At 51.4% G+C, this 21168-nt stretch overlaps 1 protein-coding gene across 2 annotated transcripts in view; it reads right to left on the reverse strand.

Annotated features, from left to right (window-relative positions):
* The window catches only part of LOC106611717 (dystrophin-related protein 2), a 237994-nt gene that overhangs the window by 80127 nt on the left and 136699 nt on the right, over nt 1–21168 (reverse strand). For both annotated transcript variants that reach the window (XM_014212218.2, XM_014212217.2), the window contains 6 exons: nt 18697–18843; nt 14831–14909; nt 13743–13803; nt 11893–11954; nt 11326–11400; nt 10035–10239 (listed from right to left, as the gene is read on the reverse strand). In XM_014212218.2, coding sequence (XP_014067693.1) covers nt 10035–10239; nt 11326–11400; nt 11893–11954; nt 13743–13803; nt 14831–14909; nt 18697–18843 — 629 coding nt within the window. The remainder of the gene's footprint in view (nt 1–10034; nt 10240–11325; nt 11401–11892; nt 11955–13742; nt 13804–14830; nt 14910–18696; nt 18844–21168) is intronic.

Below are 21168 nucleotides of genomic sequence, written 5' to 3' on the forward strand. Positions count from 1 at the left end.
ACAGTGTTCTCTGACCAATAGCAAGGCCATAGAGTTGGGTTGGGACTGGGAGGGCTGGGACCTGACCTAAATGGGTCACATTATATCTGTGTGTCTGGGAGGCACAGGGACACTCTTCCACTAGACGCAGGGGGAGGACTGCTGTTACTGGCTTTAGTTGGGAGCTTTGCTTTTCTCTGCCTTGAAAACATTATAGTCAGATGGAAGGGATTAGAGTCAGTGAAATAACATTAGAGACAGTGGTAGTCAATGTCAGTGTGAGAGACAGAGAGGCATGTAGTCACTGCCTTAACACAGCAGTCAGGCGATAACATTAGAGTCAGTGGGAGTCATCAGAATGGATGGAGCTTTGCAGCAAATCCTCTATAATAATATTGGAGTCAGTGGGAAAACATTAGTCGCTGAGAGAACATTACTGCCATTCCCTGTCATTATGGTCACTGTTACAGTGTGCCCAGAAGACCTAGGGGAGTCCTAGGGGGAGACAGGGGGAGACCTAGGAGAGGCAGGGGGAGTCCTAGGAGAGGCAGGGGGAGACCTAGGAGAGGCAGGGGGAGTCCTAGGGGGAGACAGGGGGAGACCTAGGAGAGGCAGGGGGAGACCTAGGAGAGGCAGGGGGAGACCGAGGAGAGGCAGGGAGAGACATAGGAGAGGCAGGGGGAGACATAGTAGAGGCAGGGGAGACAGGAGAGGCAGGGGAGACATAGGAGAGGCAGGGGGGAGACATAGGAGAGGCAGGGAGAGACAGGGGAGACTTAGGAGAGGCAGGGGGAGACATAGGAGAGGCAGGGGGAGACATAGGAGAGGCAGGGGGAGACATAGTAGAGGCAGGGAGAGACAGGGGAGACTTAGGAGAGGCAGGGGAGACATAGGAGAGGCAGGGAGAGACATAGGAGAGGCAGGGGGAGACATAGGAGAGGCAGAGGGAGACATAGGAGAGGCAGGGAGAGACATAGGAGAGGCAGGGGAGACATAGGAGAGGCAGGGGGAGACATAGGAGAGGCAGGGGGAGACATAGGAGAGGCAGGGGGAGACATAGGAGAGGCAGGGGAGACATAGGAGAAGCAGGGGAGACATAGGAGAGGCAGGGGAGACATAGGAGAGGCAGGGAGAGACAGGGGGAGACTTAGGAGAGGCAGGGGGAGACATAGGAGAAGCAGGGGAGATATAGGAGAGGCAGGGGGAGACATAGGAGAAGCAGGGGAGATATAGGAGAGGCAGGGGAGACAGGAGAAGCAGGGGAGACATAGGAGAGGCAGGGGAGACATAGGAGAGGCAGGGAGAGACAGGGGGAGACTTAGGAAAGGCAGGGGGAGACATAGGAGAGGCAGGGGGAGACATAGGAGAGGCAGGGGGAGACATAGGAGAAGCAGGGGGAGACATAGGAGAGGCAGGGGGAGACATAGGAGAGGCAGGGGGAGAAATAGGAGAGGCAGGGGGAGACATAGGAGAGGCAGGGGGAGACATAGGAGAGGCAGGGGGAGACCTAGGGGGATACATAGGAGAGGCAGGGGGAGACATAGGAGAGGCAGGGGGAGACATAGGAGAGGCAGGGGGAGACATAGGAGAGGCAGGGGGAGAGGCAGGGGGAGACATAGGAGAGGCAGGGGAGACATAGGAGAGGCAGGGGGAGACATAGGAGAGGCAGGGGAGACATAGGAGAGGCAGGGAGAGACATATGAGAGGCAGGGGAGACATAGGAGAGGCAGGGGAGACATAGGAGAGGCAGGGGGAGACATAGGACAGGCAGGGGAGACAGGAGAGGCAGGGGAGACATAGGAGAGGCAGGTGGAGACATAGGAGAGGCAGGGGGAGACATAGGAGAGGCAGGGGAGACATAGGAGAGGCAGGGGAGACATAGGAGAGGCAGGGGAGACACAGGAGAGGCAGGGGAGACACAGGAGAGGCAGGGGGAGACAGGAGAGGCAGGGGGAGACATAGGAGAGGCAGGGGAGACATAGGAGAGGCAGGGGGAGACATAGGAGAGGCAGAGGGCGACATAGGAGAGGCAGGGGAGACAGGAGAGGCAGGGGAGACATAGGAGAGGCAGGGGGAGACAAGAGAGGCAGGGGAGACATAGGAGAGGCAGGGAGACATAGGAGAGGCAGGGGGAGACATAGGAATAGGAGAGGCAGGGGGAGACATGGGAGGCAGAGGGAGATATAGGAGAGGCAGGGGAGACATAGGAGAGGCAGGGGAGACATAGTAGAGGCAGAGGGAGACATAGGAGAGGCAGAGGGAGACATAGGAGAGGCAGGGGAGACAGGAGAGGCAGGGGAGACATAGGAGAGGCAGAGGGAGACATAGGAGAGGCAGGGGAGACATAGGAGAGGCAGGGGAGACAGGAGAGGCAGAGGGAGACATAGGAGAGGCAGAGGGAGACATAGGAGAGGCAGGGGGAGACAGGAGAGGCAGGGGAGACATAGGAGAGGCAGAGGGAGACATAGGAGAGGCAGGGGAGACATAGGAGAGGCAGAGGGAGACATAGGAGAGGCAGGGGAGACATAGGGGAGGCAGGGGGAGACAGGAGAGGCAGGGGAGACATAGGAGAGGCAGAGGGAGACATAGGAGAGGCAGGGAGGAGACATAGGAGAGGCAGGGGGAGACATAGGAGAGGCAGGGGGAGACATAGGAGAGGCAGGGGGAGACATAGGAGAGGCAGGGGAGACATAGGAGAGGCAGCGGGAGACATAGAGGCAGAGGGAGACGTAGGAATAGGAGAGGCAGAGGGAGACATAGGAGAGGCAGAGGGAGACATAGGAGAGGCAGGGGGAGACATAGGAGAGGCAGGGGGACATAGGAGAGGCAGGGGAGACATAGGAGAGGCAGGGGAGACATAGGAGAGGCAGGGGAGACATAGGAGAGGCAGAGGGAGACATAGGAGAGACAGGGAGGAGACATAGGAAAGGCAGGGGGAGACATAGGAGAGGCAGGGGAGACATAGGAGAGGCAGGGGAGACATAGGAGAGGCAGGGGGAGACATAGGAGAGGCAGGGGGAGACATAGGAGAGGCAGGGGAGACATAGGAGAGGCAGGGGGAGACATAAGAGAGGCAGGGGAGACATAGGAGAGGCAGGGGGAGACATAGGAGAGGCAGGGGAGACAGGAGAGGCAGGGGAGACATAGGAGAGGCAGAGGGAGACCTAGGAGAAGCAGGGGGAAACAGGGGGATACCTAGAAGAGGCAGGGGGAGACTTAGGGGGAGACAGGGGGAGGTAGGGGAAGACAAAGGAGAGGCAGGGGAAGACAAAGGAGAGGCAGGGGAAGACATAGGAGAGGCAAAGGGAGACATAAGAGAAGCAGGGGGAGACATAGGAGAGGAAGGGAGACATAGGAGAGGCAGGGGGAGACATAGGAGAGGCAGGGGGAGACATCGGAATAGGAGAGGCAGGGGGAGACATAGGAGAGGCAGGGGGAGACATAGGAGAGGCAGGGGGAGACATAGGAAAGGCAGAGGGAGACATAGGAGAGGCAGGGGGAGACAAGAGAGGCAGGGGAGACATAGGAGAGGCAGGGAGACATAGGAGAGGCAGGGGGAGACATAGGAATAGGAGAGGCAGGGGGAGACATGGGAGGCAGGGGAGACATAGGAGAGGCAGAGGGAGACAGGAGAGGCAGGGGAGACATAGGAGAGGCAGAGGGAGACATGGGAATAGGAGAGGCAGGGGGAGACATGGGAGGCAGGGGAGACATAGGGGAGGCAGGGGGAGACAGGAGAGGCAGGGGAGACATAGGAGAGGCAGAGGGAGACATAGGAGAGGCAGGGAGGAGACATAGGAGAGGCAGGGGGAGACATAGGAGAGGCAGGGGGAGACATAGGAGAGGCAGGGGGAGACATAGGAGAGGCAGGGGAGACATAGGAGAGGCAGAGGGAGACATAGAGGCAGAGGGAGACGTAGGAATAGGAGAGGCAGAGGGAGACATAGGAGAGGCAGAGGGAGACATAGGAGAGGCAGGGGGAGACATAGGAGAGGCAGGGGAGACATAGGAGAGGCAGGGGAGAGATAGAAGAGGCAGGGAGAGACATAGGAGAGGCAGAGGGAGACATAGGAGAGGCAGGGAGGAGACATACGAGAGGCAGGGAGGAGACATGGGAGGCAGAGGGAGATATAGGAGAGGCAGGGAAGACATAGGAGAGGCAGGGGGAGATATAGGAGAGGCAGGGGGAGACATAGGAGAGGCAGAGGGAGACATAGGAGAGGCAGGGGGAGACAAGAGAGGCAGGGGAGACATAGGAGAGGCAGGGAGACATAGGAGAGGCAGGGGGAGACATAGGAATAGGAGAGGCATGGGGAGACATGGGAGGCAGGGGAGACATAGGAGAGGCAGAGGGAGACAGGAGAGGCAGGGGAGACATAGGAGAGGCAGAGGGAGACATGGGAATAGGAGAGGCAGGGGGAGACATGGGAGACAGGGGAGACATAGGGGAGGCAGGGGGAGACAGGAGAGGCAGGGGAGACATAGGAGAGGCAGAGGGAGACATAGGAGAGGCAGGGAGGAGACATAGGAGAGGCAGGGGGAGACATAGGAGAGGCAGGGGAGACATAGGAGAGGCAGGGGGAGACATAGGAGAGGCAGGGGGAGACATAGGAGAGGCAGGGGAGACATAGGAGAGGCAGAGGGAGACATAGAGGCAGAGGGAGACGTAGGAATAGGAGAGGCAGAAGGAGACATAGGAGAGGCAGAGGGAGACATAGGAGAGGCAGGGGGAGACATAGGAGAGGCAGGGGAGACATAGGAGAGGCAGGGGGAGAGATAGGAGAGGCAGGGAGAGACATAGGAGAGGCAGATGGAGACATAGGAGAGGCAGGGAGGAGACATAGGAGAGGCAGGGAGGAGACATAGGAGAGGCAGGGGAGACATAGGAGAGGCAGGGGAGACATAGGAGAGGCAGGGGAGACATAGGAGAGGCAGGGGAGACATAGGAGAGGCAGGGGAGACAGGAGAGGCAGTGGAGACATAGGACAGGCAGAGGGAGACATAAGAGAGGCAGGGGAGACAGGAGAGGCAGGGGAGACATAGGAGAGGCAGGGGAGACAGGAGAGGCAGGGGAGACATAGGAGAGGCAGAGGGAGACATAGAGGCAGAGGGAGACGTAGGAATAGGAGAGGCAGGGGAGACATAGGAGAGGCAGGGGAGACAGGACAGGCAGGGGAGACATAGGAGAGGCAGAGGGAGACATAGAGGCAGAGGGAGACGTAGGAATAGGAGAGGCAGAGGGAGACATAGGAGAGGCAGAGGGAGACATAGCAGAGGCAGGGGGAGACATAGGAGAGGCAGGGGAGACATAGGAGAGGCAGGGGAGAGATAGAAGAGGCAGGGAGAGACATAGGAGAGGCAGAGGGAGACATAGGAGAGGCAGGGAGGAGACATAGGAGAGGCAGGGAGGAGCATTGGGAGGCAGAGGGAGATATAGGAGAGGCAGGGGAGACATAGGAGAGGCAGGGGAGATATATGAGAGGCAGGGGGAGACATAGGAGAGGCAGGGGGAGACATAGGAGAGGCAGAGGGAGACATAGGAGAGGCAGGGGGAGACAAGAGAGGCAGGGGAGACATAGGAGAGGCAGGGAGACATAGGAGAGGCAGGGGGAGACATAGGAATAGGAGAGGCAGGGGGAGACATGGGAGGCAGGGGAGACATAGGAGAGGCAGAGGGAGACAGGAGAGGCAGGGGAGACATAGGAGAGGCAGAGGGAGACATGGGAATAGGAGAGGCAGGGGGAGACATGGAGGCAACATAGGGAAGGGAGACAGGAGAGGCAGGGGAGACATAGGAGAGGCAGAGGGAGACATAGGAGAGGCAGAGGGAGACATAGGAGAGGCAGGGGGAGACATAGGAGAGGCAGGGGGAGACATAGGAGAGGCAGGGGGAGACATAGGAGAGGCAGGGGAGACATAGGAGAGGCAGAGGGAGACATAGAGGCAGAGGGAGACGTAGGAATAGGAGAGGCAGAGGGAGACGTAGGAATAGGAGAGGCAGAGGGAGACATAGGAGAGGCAGGGGGAGACATAGGAGAGGCAGGGGAGACATAGGAGAGGCAGGGGGAGAGATAGGAGAGGCAGGGAGAGACATAGGAGAGGCAGGGGGAGACATAGGAGAGGCAGGGAGGAGACATAGGAGAGGCAGGGGAGACATAGGAGAGGCAGGGGGAGACATAGGAGAGGCAGGGGGAGACATAGGAGAGGCAGGGAGACATAGGAGAGGCAGGGGAGACAGGAGAGGCAGGGGAGACATAGGAGAGGCAGGGGGAGACATAAGAGAGGCAGGGGAGACAGGAGAGGCAGGGGAGACATAGGAGAGGCAGGGGAGACAGGAGAGGCAGTGGAGACATAGGAGAGGCAGAGGGAGACATAAGAGAGGCAGGGGAGACAGGAGAGGCAGGGGAGAAATAGGAGAGGCAGGGGAGACAGGAGAGGCAGGGGAGACATAGGAGAGGCAGAGGGAGACATAGAGGCAGAGGGAGACGTAGGAATAGGAGAGGCAGGGGAGACATAGGAGAGGCAGGGGAGACAGGAGAGGCAGGGGAGACATAGGAGAGGCAGAGGGAGACATAGGAGAAGCAGGGGGAAACAGGGGGATACCTAGAAGAGGCAGGGGGAGACTTAGGGGAGACAGGGGAGGTAGGGGAAGACAAAGGAGAGGCAGGGGAAGACAAAGGAGAGGCAGGGGAAGACAAAGGAGAGGCAGGGGAAGACAAAGGAGAGGCAGGGGAAGACATAGGAGAGGCAAAGGGAGACATAAGAGAAGCAGGGGGAGACATAGGAGAGGCAGGGAGACATAGGAGAGGCAGGGGAGACATAGGAGAGGCAGGGGGAGACATAGGAGAGGCAGGGGAGACATAGGAGAGGCAGGGGGAGACATAGGAGAGGCAGGGGAGACATAGGAGAGGCAGAGGGAGACATAGAGGCAGAGGGAGACATAGGAATAGGAGAGGCAGAGGGAGACATAGGAGAGGCAGAGGGAGACATAGGAGAGGCAGGGGGAGACATAGGAGAGGCAGGGGAGACATAGGAGAGGCAGGGGGAGAGATAGGAGAGGCAGGGAGAGACATAGGAGAGGCAGAGGGAGACATAGGAGAGGCAGGGAGGAGACATAGGAGAGGCAGGGAGGAGACATAGGAGAGGCAGGGGGAGACATAGGAGAGGCAGGGGAGACATTGGAGAGGCAGGGGAGACATAGGAGAGGCAGGGGGAGACATAAGAGAGGCAGGGGGAGACAAGGAGAGGCAGGGGAGTCACAGGAGAGGCAGGGGAGTCATAGGAGAGGCAGGGGGAGACATAGGAGAGGCAGGGGAGACATAGGAGAGGCAGGGGAGACATAGGAGAGGCAGGGGAGACAGGAGAGGCAGGGGAGACATAGGAGAGGCAGGGGAGACATAAGAGAGGCAGGGGAGACATAAGAGAGGCAGGGGAGACAGGAGAGGCAGGGGAGACATAGGAGAGGCAGGGGAGACATAGGAGAGGCAGGGGAGACATAGGAGAGGCAGAGGGAGACATAGAGGCAGAGGGAGACGTAGGAATAGGAGAGGCAGGGGAGACATAGGAGAGGCAGGGGAGACAGGAGAGGCAGGGGAGACATAGGAGAGGCAGGGGGAGACATAAGAGAGGCAGGGGAGACAGGAGAGGCAGGGGAGACATAGGAGAGGCAGGGGAGACAGGAGAGGCAGGGGGAGACTTAGGGGGAGACAGGGGGAGGTAGGGGAAGACAAAGGAGAGGCAGGGGAAGACAAAGGAGAGGCAGGGGAAGACATAGGAGAGGCAGGGAGACATAGGAGAGGCAAAGGGAGACATAAGAGAAGCAGGGGGAGACATAGGAGAGGCAGGGGGAGACATAAGAGAGGCAGGGGAGACAGGAGAGGCAGGGGAGACATAGGAGAGGCAGGGGAGACAGGAGAGGCAGGGGGAGACTTAGGGGGAGACAGGGGAGGTAGGGGAAGACAAAGGAGAGGCAGGGGAAGACAAAGGAGAGGCAGGGGGAGACATAGGAGAGGCAGGGGAAGACATAGGAGAGGCAGGGAGACATAGGAGAGGCAGGGGGAGACATAGGAGAGGCAGGGGGAGACATAGGAGAGGCAGGGGGAGACATAGGAGAAGCAGGGAGAGACATAGGAGAGGCAGGGGAAGACATAGGAGAGGCAGGGGAAGACATAGGAGAGGCAGGGAAGACAAAGGAGAGGCAGGGGGAGACATAGGAGAGGCAGGGGAAGACATAGGAGAGGCAGGGAGACATAGGAGAGGCAGGGGAGACATAGGAGAGGCAGGGGGAGACATAGGAGAGGCAGGGGGAGACATAGGAGAAGCAGGGAGAGACATAGGAGAGGCAGGGGAAGACATAGGAGAGGCAGGGGAAGACATAGGAGAGGCAGGGGGAGACATAGGAGAGGCAGGGGAAGACATAGGAGAGGCAGGGGAAGACATAGGAGAGGCAAAGGGAGACACAAGAGAAGCAGGGGGAGACATAGGAGAGGCAGGGAGACATAGGAGAGGCAGGGGGAGACATAGGAGAGGCAGGGGGAGACATAGGAGAGGCAGGGGGAGACATAGGAGAGGCAGGGGGAGACATAGGAATAGGAGAGGCAGGGGGAGACATGGGAGGCAGAGGGAGACATAGGAATAGGAGAGGCAGGGGGAGACATGGGAGGCAGAGGGAGATATAGGAGAGGCAGAGGGAGATATAGGAGAGGCAGGGGGAGACGGGGAGTTAAGGGGGGTAGGGAAGCGAGTGCATGTCAGCACCTGTCTGCTGTGTGTCATCTTCAATATGCGCCCCCAGCACCTCACCACGTGGGACGCGTTACTCCCTGCACACCCAAAGAGTGTGACATGCCCTCGGAGGAGCTAAGGACACACACGCACACACACACACACTTCTCCTGAATCAAAAGCGCTCTGACAAACCCACTCTCCAAAATAACCATAGAAAAGACAGGAAAAAAACTGCATTGGTTGTCTCTTTGGTGAGGACACCTCATGATGATTACCGCACACACACTGCAAACACACACACACACACACACACACACACACACACATATTTTACACACACACACACACTGCATTTGCAATGCCCCCCCCCTTTAACGCTGCTACTCCGGTTTATAATCTATGTATAGTCACTTTACCCCTACCTACATGTACATATTGTCTCAATTACCTCGACTATGCTGTACCCCCCGTACATTGACTCGGTCTTGTTATTGTTATTTTATTGTGTTACTTTTTTCTTACTTTAGTTTATTTATTTATTAGCAGCAGGTAGTTAAGGTCTGCAAAATACATTAATGGCATTTATTTAAAAAATGGGGCTGTTTCTTTTTTCTCTCTTTTTTTCATGTTCGCCGGGAATTGCGCCTCTGGGATTCTGTGGAGGGCTTGGCAGTTGACAGAGAGAGACAGGCAATCAGAATGAAACAGTTTATGCTTCTGCTGGGTCTCAGTTGCCCTGATTGGACGCCTGCCAGATTGATTGAGCTACAGCCTCTCTGTAATCTTACTCACGACGAAGCCTTCCAGCCACACAGCCTACTTCACCAACGAGACGCCCCGCTGAGAGGACTCTCGACCAATCCGAGCACTGGAGTAGCAGAGCGTGATGGTCCTTGATTGTGGGAAAAGGTTTTTATACTTGCGAGGTGGAGACAGGGTGAATTTGGCCAAGGATATGTGAGAGGTATATTGGCATGTCAATGATAGAGTGTCCCAGATAAAACAGAGCTGCATATGAAACAGAACTGACAAAAACAGATTTATTTGGTTCATTGGCTTAGAGTGGCACTTACAAGTAGCTAACAACACACCTGGCATGAACAGTCACTAATTAGGTGAGGATTAAACTTTATGTCTGAACCCAAAACCCCTCAAAGATAATACGCGGTCAGGTAATGTGTTGCTATGTGCTATCAGTGGCGTCCACGAGACATTGACACATTGAGCAGCCAGTTAAAAAAACATGACCTGGTTTTGTTGAGGCCATGTAAGGTTTAGGGTCAGGGGGCAAGGGGTCAAGGTGAAAGGTCAGCAGTGGTCAATTGTACCTGTCGTAGACGTTGAGCAGCCAGTTGAGACACATGTCCACACAGAGAGGGATGTTGACCACGATGGCCCTCCTCTCCTCCTCCAGCCTCTCATACAGGCCGGTCAGGGCCTGGATCATCTCCACCACATCCATCACATGTTCCCCATGCTGCAGATCCTGCTCCCTGAACACGTCCACCACACTCACCAGCCTCAGCAGGTCCACTGGATGGACGCACACACACACACACACACACACACACACACACACACACACACACACACACACACACACACACACACACACACACACACACACACACACACACCCCACCAGGGGACAGGAGAGTGAAGGAGAGAGTGCTTATTCACCTTCTCCCCCCCACTTAAGCGCTGACAGATGTTGCGAGAGCGCCAACCCAAATTAGATTTTGCTCCTCTAAACTAATTTGAATGGCCATCCCAGGCTGGGCAGAGGACTGGAGATAAGAGGGTGTCCTCTAATGACAAATGTGATTGGATAGGGAGATAAGGAGGTGGCAGAGCACAGGAGATGGCTGGAGTGGGTTAGGGTTGGGAGAGGAGTCACTTCTAGGCATTTTAGATGGACTTTTATAGAGCTCAATCCATACTTAGAAAGAGGAAGGGAGAGAGAGAGACATCTCCTCTCCTCTCCCAACCCTGAGAGAGAGAGAGAGAGAGAGAGAGAGAGAGAGAGAGAGAGAGAGAGAGAGAGAGAGAGAGAGAGAGAGAGAGAGGATAGAGAGAGAGGAGAGAGGGGAGAGAGAGGAAAGAAAGGAGAGAGAGAGGATAGAGAGAGGAGACTTGGTAGTTACTATGGCAGCCTGGCAATACATTCTCCTAATGACACAGACTAGCAGACCAGAACAGGATGAGGAGGGCTAGAGAGGGAAAAACAGAGAGACAGAGAAAGAGACAGCGTTTTCTGCAGTGCATTCATGCTGTGATTTCGCAGGCCATTTCCCTGTGTCGGAGGGACGGAGAGGGGTGGAGAGTTGAATGGAGAGAAAGCGAGAGTGTGAATGGAGAGAGCATGAAAAAGGATGTGAGCAGCCCCCTGTGGTAAAGCGTGGCCACAAGGCTGACTCAGGGTCAGGGGGAGCCAGAGCGTGGGGAAGGGAGGGATGGAGGGAGGAGAGGAGGAGACGTCTGGACTGTGGAAGATAAAGCTACTCCGCTTGGTCCTGGAGGGGGCACACACGCATTTATGCCTCACTCATCCACATGACCTTGGCTAATTACCCCCCCTCACGTAACTCAATTATCCTGCATGACAAACACAATACGTACATCTCAGAGCCTTCTGCACCCGCCGCAGCTTCATGGCTGTCCGGTACGCTGAGAACTTGATGTTGTTCAGATCCGCTAATGAAGAAAGGAGAGAGGGAGAGAGATAGAGAGAGAGCGAGAGAGAAAAAAAATCAAAAGTTAAATGATGGCAAGGACATCCTACTCGTCTGCTCTCATCCTCCCTGTGTTTATCAGCCCATCAGTGCGTCATTAGCAGGGGCCATGTTGCTTCATAATGCCGCTCCGTCAATGCCTCATAGCAAGTCTGTCTGTCGGTGTGTCTGTCTGTGTGTGGATAACACCCCCCCCTTCAGATCACATTAATAATAGCCACCCGATGCTGTTTAATAACAATTGATTAAAATGAAATGTAGGCAAAAGCAATCACAGAGCCGTCAAATTGTTCCCGCAGGTTAATGAGAATGGTGTCGTCGGTCTTGGGGGTTGTCTGAAATATGGGCCCTTAATGAGGTACGGGGTGATATGGTGGCAGGGGCTCTGCGGGCCTCTGGAGGCCCTGCGGAGGTGCACGGTAAGGGCCTAACTCTTTCATTGTCTTTATCTTACCCAACACCTGGTACAGCTCTGTCATTTTTGGATGATCCCAGCACGTCGTCTGGGTCTGATGGCTGAGGGAGAGTAGGAAGGGAGAGAGGAGAGGGGAGAGAGGGAGAGCGAGAAGGACAGAGTTAGACAAGAGTAAAGTGGGTAACAAGGGAGAAAGTAAGGACGGTGAAGAATTTCATTCCAAAACGCTATATATCCATTTTCAGAAATGTTCTAAATGAGCTTTTATTGTTTAAAGAAATGATGAAAGAGATTGGTGTGTTTTTTCACTATATAATCATGGCATGGGGTTGTTCAACGACAGCCATGCATTTGTTTAAAATCTATCACTTGATGGTTTCATTTCAGAGAGACAAATAATCATGTATTGTTCTGCTAAATGGTATATATCTGCCTCACTCTCAGAGAAATAAGTAGAACTGCTAGGTTTTACACAGTCAAATGTAACAAATGACATTTTTACAAAGAAATTTACGAATTATACATTTGTGACATAAATATTTAATAATAATTTAAAAAATGATATGTATGTAAAACATTTATGTTTGACATTTGAGTCATTTAGTAGATGCTGTTATTCAGAGTGACTCACAGTAAGTGCATTCATCTTAAGATAGCTACTGTAGGTGAGACAACCACATATCACATCAAATACACAGGATATGGACATTCCCTTCCAGCTAAACAACGGATATATATCGGCTTGCAACAACAACAACAAAACACTCTCACACACATCTAAAATCTATGAGTAAAAATCTGACAACATAATTATTTTACACACATATGAAGGTACCTATAAACAATCATGTCTGATGAAAACACAACTGTGAAAAATTGGTGGATGTAGTTTCCAACTATGACCTTACGGACCTGTAAAGGTCAGACACAAAGCAGCAACAAGACAGTAGGACCAATGTTCCATTACGATCACTCCTCACCCTTCACTGTGCACCAGTTATAGCGCTACTGCACTGACGGAGCTAAGAAAATGTGATATTTCCGATATATTTTTTTATTTTATTACATTTGCAAAAATTTCTACAAACCTCTTTTTGCTTTGTCATTATGTGTAGATTTATGAGGGGGGGAAAAAACGATTTAATAAATTTTAGAATAAGGCTGTAATGTAACAAAATGTGGAAAAAGTGAAGGGGTCTGAATACTTTAAAAATGCAGTGTATGGCGGACATGTAAGAGGTTTCACATAGAGAGTTGCTACTGTCTCTACACGTCATTAAACAGACAACCTACCCTAACACTCTACCTTCCCAGCCCATAGCACAAGGAGCAGCGCAGGAAAAGGAAAATGTACCATTGGAAAAAACGATAGCCAATAAATAATTGACGCGCTCAGCTAAATAAATGAGCGAGCCCCAAGCAGGAAGTTTGCCAGGACCCGGGGGCAACTCCAACGCCCGTCATTACCTGTATGAGACTGTTGGATTGATTAGGTGCCCAACAGAGTGCCCGTCAGATATTCCCCTCCAGTGGCACAGTTACACAGCCCATAAGAATTAATAGTCAGGCAGCAGGTGGGGGCAGGGAGGGGGCACAAGGGCTAACAGCAGTGGTTAAGAAAATAAACCCCCTTGTTTGTAAAAGAGATACGCTGACACTCACACACAGTACACATACATCATACACGCGCATGGATGCACACATACACAAATACACAAGCAGACACCTCAGAGCTGAAAGATAAACACAGCCCAGACAGGGACAATGGAGTATTGATGAAGTAAATAGATAAGTGTTCAGGAGGGACTTTTTCTAGGGATACCTTATGAATGTGTCTGCTGGTAACTCAATACTGCCATCTGAACAGTGACTCAATACTTCAGACTTACTTGATGTAGTAGGGCACTTTGTTTGGCGAGACGGCACGTTCCCAGGGTATCTGCACTGAACCTGTAACGGAAAATCAATCGCTAAGGCACATCAAGCATGAAAAGCCATTTGCACATAACCAGTGACCATGTTCACATCCCCAATGGCACCCTATTCCCTACTTAGGTCCTATTCCCCATAAGTCTCTGGTCAAGAGTAGTGCACTACATAGGGAATAGGGTGCCATTTGGGATGTGGGCCACGTGGATCCAGACAGTCTGTGACCATTCAGAGGGAGAGCTGCAGTACATAATAGATGGACTGAAGCTGAAACGGTAAACGCAGCCTTTTGTGTCTAGTCCCAGAGAGGATTATTGTTGGTAAAGGCTAACGGAAAATGGGAGGTGAAGGAGTCCCACACCCGGTCAATGTAGCATTTTAGCTGTAAGCTTAGCTAGAGGGGCAAAGCTAGCTGGGACTGGAATATGCTAGACTGGATGGATGGGAGATAAAGGGAGACGCTTGGACGCACACACACACACACACGTGGACACAAGGACACTGTCACGATAGACATAGTACTCGGTGAGGCAGCTACACACCTTCACAGACACACACAAACACACACAGGCGGGGAGAACCAGCTCAGCCCCAGTAGCATGACAGTCCTTACACAGCGTGACTGTGGCAGAGCTGGGGGGACTGAGGACGGCAGGAGTTCCCTTTTCATATTATACCACCATCACAGAGCAGCACACACACACACACACAGCATGGGCAAAATCAAACCAATCAAAGAGAACCACGGAAGCGTCTCTATCTCACTACTGCTGCTGTGACTCAGTGGCCGATAAAGGCTCAAAGCCTGCCCCCTCCACGCCCAACCCAGACACCACAGCCTCACACGTCCTCATACACAACCTTACACTGTGACCAACCATGTTGTAACCCCCTTCCCTCTAACAACCCCCCCCCACACACACACACACACACACACACCCTAATTTACAGCCTCCCACCCCCTCCTCCCCCCAGCCCCTATACAGGAATGGTACAGTGTGGCACGGCACCCAGTGCCAACTTTAAATGAAGGGAGAGGAGCCCTTACTGGACAGGAAGTGCTGGGATCCAGGACCAAAGTCTCTGTGAGCATCCTGCAGCTGCTTCAGACGCTCTTCAATGGAGGCCTGCGAGGCGACACACACATTTACATTACATTACACTTATACAATACACACACACACACACACACACACACACACACACACACACACACACACACACACACACACACACACACACACACACACACACACACACACACACACACACACACACACACACACAGAGCACGGGAGAAATCCAAGAGCACCATGGAACCGTCTCCATCTTGTCTCATTCCCCCTACGCACACACCCCCTCCCTCCCTCCCTCCCTCCCTCCCTCCCTCCCTCCCTCATCCTTCATTTGGCAATTAAATAGTGCTACGGAAAAAAGGAAACTTTGACGCACCTCCCCTGCCACCTTGCCTTAGCACTTTGAAGAGCGTCAGGTAGGGACAGACGACACGGAATCTACTCTGCTCTGTTCAGCTCTGTTCAAACGAGGACAGTCATTTCACAGTAAGCTCCGTGTGTGGGAATAGAGGTGTGGGGGCGGAGGAATGGGGAAGGTGGACCCATACACACGTCAACAAGCCAGAGGGATTTGAGTTGATGAAAATAAGTTGTGTCATTCATTGTCTCTGTATGTTGTGTTTTGTCGATGTGGCCGTCCCAAAAGGGATTTGTTGAGGACTAATCCTGGTTTATTTACAAGGTATTCGATTGAGCGTATAAATCATTGTCAGAGGATGTCGAAACGTCTCCACCAACAAAGGGCACTAAATCCACTCACACACACAGAGTGAGAGTGAGAGAGAGAGAGAGAGAGAGAGAGAGAGAGAGAGAGAGAGAGAGAGAGAGAGAGAGAGAGAGAGAGAGAGAGAGAGAGAGAGAGAGAGAGAGAGAGAGAGAGAGAGAGAGAGAGAGAGAGAGAGAGAGAGAGAGAGAGAGGCACAGTTATCCCTAGGTACAAGCCCAACGAGCTGTAATGAGAAGTTAGCGTTATGGAGAGGAGAACATTACCACCGCTCAGCATACACACGGCTGGGCAGGATGCACTCAAGTCGTACGCAGATTGCTTTGGACTAATTTGGATCCGTTTGAATGCGGCGTGGAGATGACTGTGCCAACACTGCAGCTGACCACCATCTATCGCTGCTACTGCTAGACTGCTAGGCTAACGGAGGTTCTCTCACAGCAGAAAGATTCAACTATTCAAGAGAAAAATATTAGAGAATCAGCCTTGAAAATGCATTACATCTGTGTCAGTGGAGACAGAGGAGCAGTAACAGATGTTACTCAAATTACATGGATTTAGCATTTAGCATCATATTATTCAATAGGAGAATGACGGAAGGAAGAGAGAGAGGGAGAGAGGGAGAGGGAGAGGGAGGGGGGCATTCAATATGCTGCAGTGTTCTTGCTTTGGCAACAGACTAATCACTGAATTTAATTATTGAATTGAGAGAAAGAGAGAGTGAGAGAAAGAGAGAGTGAGACAAAGAGAGAGTGAGACAAAGAGAGTGAGAGAAAGAGAGAGTGAGAGAAAGATTGTACAGCTCTTGACTATGGTAACACCAGCAGCCACCACTCTTGAACCTTTGGAGGCTGTCTACCATAGCGCTCTTCGCTTTACTACAGGTGACAGTTTTAATACTCATCACTGCATCCTGTATCAGAAGGTTGGCCAGACCTCACTGAAGTCCCGTAGATCACTTCCTTACTCCCTTCTTGTTTCCAAAGCTCAGCTCCACAAGCGTCTAACAAAACTCAATTCCCTATTGAAATATACAAATATGAGATACCCAATCCGTTCGCAGGGTTGGTGAACTCTTGAGATCCCGCTTGTCTCCATAAAGTTCGGTAAATCCGCCTTTAGTTTTAACGCACCAGTTATGGAATACCTTACAAAACAAATTACACCTGGATTCCCTGGTGCCAATAGAACAGTTTAAAACTGTTGTTAAATGAGTTCACTGAAGTGTGCAGTTGTTTCAGTTTATTATTATAACTTGTTGTAATGACCTGATGTAATGTATTTATAGCTGTCTTGTAGTTTTTATCTTTTTGTTGTTGCTGTATTGATGTAATTTTTGTCCTCAGGGCACCATTATAAATGAGACACTGGTCTCAGTTGGGGTACCCTGAATAAATAAAAGTTCATAAATACGAGAGCCCTGCCTTATTTGCTGACTCCTGGTATAAAGGACATCACGCTGCTTGCTTAGCGAGTACCACTTCCTCCCGATTCGGCAATTACCTGGCGTGAACTCGGGACCTCACAAACACGCAACCACACTCCTCAAGCATCTTATCTGATCAAGCAACTTCAAAAGCTAGCTGATCAGGCACAAGCGGGACACCTAAGGCTGAGGGGTGTCGCACTACGCCATGTACTACACTGCCATCCTCGCCACTTTCCCCTCAGAACAATCCAATAGCTTTCACTCAGGAGACAAAATTCATAATTTGTTGCAGCCACTTTAAACTGATGCACAGAAGAGGGGCCAAGGCAAAGCTCCGGATACGCTTAAACCACACCCAGTTGTACCTTCAACCCCCACACAGTTGTACCTTCAACCCCCACACAGTTGTACCTTCAACCCCCACACAGTTGTACCTTCAACCCCCACACAGTTGTACCTTCAACCCCCACACAGTTGTACCTTCAACCCCCACCCAGTTGTACCTTCAACCCCCACCCAGTTGTACCTTCAACCCCCTCACAGTTGTACCTTCAACCCCCACACAGTTGTACCTTCAACCCCCACACAGTTGTACCTTCAACCCCCACACAGTTGTACCTTCAACCCCCACACAGTTGTACCTTCAACCCCCACACAGTTGTACCTTCAACCCCCACACAGTTGTACCTTCAACCCCCACACAGTTGTACCTTCAACCCCCACACAGTTGTAACTTCAACCCCCACACTGCTGAGCCATACTGCAAGAAACTCTGTCAGCTGGTATTTGACTTTACATTTTTTTGGTAACACTTGGACAGTCCCAAGAAGATCATTTGTAGATGTTCAGTAATTGTCAACAGCATTTCAACTAACTATCCACTAACCCCAACCCTAGCATTAACCCTAACGTAACCTTAGCAAGCAGTTTCTTATCAACAGGTAGTTTGTTGATGGTAAGACCATCAGTAGAGCATCTGTATGGGACTATCAGAATAAAGAGACCAATTGGTTTTATACTGATATTTGTACTGCACTGTTGAGGAGAGCTTGCAAGTCAGCATGTCACTACACCGTTTACATCTGCTGTGCTGTATACTGTGTATGTGAGGAATAAACTTAGATTTTATGTGATTTGAGATGTCTTGTGCAGTGACCTCAGATAGACCATAGATGTGGTCTGTGGTGAACCATGGAAGATCAGATTAAAGGACAATTGGTTGTGTGGAGGTTGAGAGATGTTGTGGGAAGGTTGAAGTTGTGGGGAGGTTGTGTGGAGATTGAAGAGATGTTGTAGGAAGGTTGGGGTTGTGGGGAGGTTATGTGGAGGTTGAAGAATTGTTGTGGGAAGGTTGAGGTTGTGGGGAGGTTGTGTGGAGATTGAAGAGATGTGGGAAGGTTGAAGTTGTGGGGAGGTTGTGAGGAGATTGAAGAGATGTTGTAGGAAGGTTGAGGTTGTGGGGAGGTTACGTGGCGGTTGAAGAGATGATGTGGGAAGGTTGAGGTTGTGCAATGACCACAGATGAAGTGAAGTTAATATAACACAAAGTTATGAGCGAGGGTATTATGGGGAAGTTGAAGGGAGAGTTGAAGGAAAGGTTGAGGGGATTCTGAGGCAATGTTGAGGTGAGGTTGTGGGAAGGTTATATGGATGTTGTGGGAGGTGGTTGAGCGGGGTCCAGTTACCTGCAGTAGTTTCCAGCGGCTGTTGAGGTGCTCCAGGGAGCGGGAGTTTTCCATGGACAAATGGACGTCAGAGATGGCCAGCTCATGAGCCAGGTCATTGATGTGCTTCATGCCCTCTTTCACCTGAGTCAGCTCCTCCTTAAACAACTAGAGGAAAGAGGGAGGGAGGGAGAGAGGGAGGAGCGAAGAAGAGAAAGAGGAGAAGGAGAAAAGAGGGGGAAGGAGAAAGGAGGGGCAGAGAGCAATAGAGAGAGGGAGAAAGAGAACGAATGGGAGCAGGGGAGGGAGGAAAGAGAGAGAGAATTAGAGGCTAATAGACAGACACGTAATACATGGTGCTGGTATAGACAAACACATGGTACATGGTGCTGGAATAGACAGACACATGGTACTGGTATAGACGGACACATAATACATGGTGCTGGTATAGACAGACATGGTACATGGTGCTGGTATAGACAGACACATAATACATGGTGCTGGTATAGACAAACACATCGTACATGGTGCTGGTATAGACAGACACATAATACATGGTGCTGGTATAGACATACAGATGGTACATGGTGACGGTATAGACAAACACAGATGATACATGGTGCTGGTATAGACAAACAGAGATGGTACATGGTGCTGGTATAGTCACACAGATGGTACATGGTGCTGGTATAGACATACAGATGGTAAATGGTGCTGGTATAGACAGACACATGGTAAATGGTGCTGGTATAGACAGACACATGGTAAATGGTGCTGGTATAGACAGACACATGGTACATGGTGCTGGTATAGACAGACACATGGTAAATGGTGCTGGTATAGACAGACACATGGTAAATGGTGCTGGTATAGACAGACACATGGTAGATGGTGCTGGTATAGACAGACACATGGTACATGGTGCCGGTATAGACAGACACAGATGGTAAATGGTGCTGGTATTGACAGACGACATGGTAAAGGGTGCTGGTATAGACAGACACATGGTAAATGGTGCTGGTATAGACAGACATGGTAAATGGTGCTGGTATTGACAGACACATGGTAAATGGTGCTGGTATAGACAGACACATGGTAAATGGTGCTGGTATAGACAGACACATGGTAGATAGTGCTGGTATAGACAGACACGTAATACATGGTGCTGGTATAGACAGACACATGGTAAATGGTGCTGGTACAGACAGACACATGGTGCATGGTGCTGGTATAGACAGACACATGGTGCATGGTGCTGGTATAGACAGACACATGGTACATGGTGCTGGTATAGACATACAGATGGTACATGGTGCTGGTATAGACAGACACGTAATACATGGTGCTGGTATAGACATACAGATGGTACATGGTGCTGGTATAGACAGACACATGGTAAATGGTGCTGGTATAGACAGACACATGGTACATAGTGCTGGTATAGACAGACACATGGTAAATGGTGCTGGTATAGACAGACACATGGTACATAGTGCTGGCACGGTTCGGGTCAACTCCATTTCAACTCAGTCGATTATGGAAATCAATTGATTTTTGGTTCATAACGTTCATCAAAGAATGAGAAATTAACAATGCATGCTCAATTCCTTTCCTCCGTTGACTGAGTTTAATGGCACTAGACTCACTCTGCTATGGCTGTGGACCTAGTATTGGAGCAGCTGCCCGCACATACATCATCACCATGGGAGAGATACAACAGGGATCACTCATGGCTTACGCAACTTAAGAGTCAAATCAACCCAGAACAAACAGCACTAATGATCTAAGGGATGTGTGTGTTCATATGCGTGCATGTGTGTTCATATGTGTGTGCACTACAGACAGACAGAGCCTGCTGACATAGTAAAACAAGGAACATGTGCTGGCACTGACAGCAGGGCAAACATTTACATGATCATTGTGAAGTGCCTCTCTCTCTCTCTCTCTCTCTCTCTCTCTCTCATCGTAATGAAGAGCCATGTTAATTTAGCCCTGCCTGCCATGGTCAAGACAGTGACAAAACACTGTGTATTAACAAGTAAACAAATAACTGGCTGGGAATTCAACATCGGCCAATCAACTGAGGGGACTTGAGCTCCCATCTGTAATATCAACATGTCTCTGGGGTCGTCTGTCGTATTTCAGCAAGCCATGACACCCAACATCTCAGATTGTTCTGAAATCGTTTCTGTTTTTTAGAAACAGATACGATGAGCATTCCGGGAAAAATTATTTTCTTGAAATATAAATTTATCTCTGATAAATTAAGCGAATTGATTGTACCCAAATTGGCCATTCTAATTTATAGGATTCATATAATATTCAATAATTATAGTACCTAACATCCAATTTGGACCAAACTTTTTTCTAACAATGAGTAAGACATGATGAATCCAAAGAAGTGGTCAAAAGCCACACCCAGACCCCCGCACACCCCACGCCAATCCCACCACAGCATCGAGTATATGTATCAGTTCTCTATGTCTGATGAGT

The sequence above is a fragment of the Salmo salar genome, chromosome ssa09 (assembly GCF_905237065.1).
Source record: "Salmo salar chromosome ssa09, Ssal_v3.1, whole genome shotgun sequence".
NCBI classification, from domain to species: Eukaryota; Metazoa; Chordata; class Actinopteri; order Salmoniformes; family Salmonidae; genus Salmo; species Salmo salar.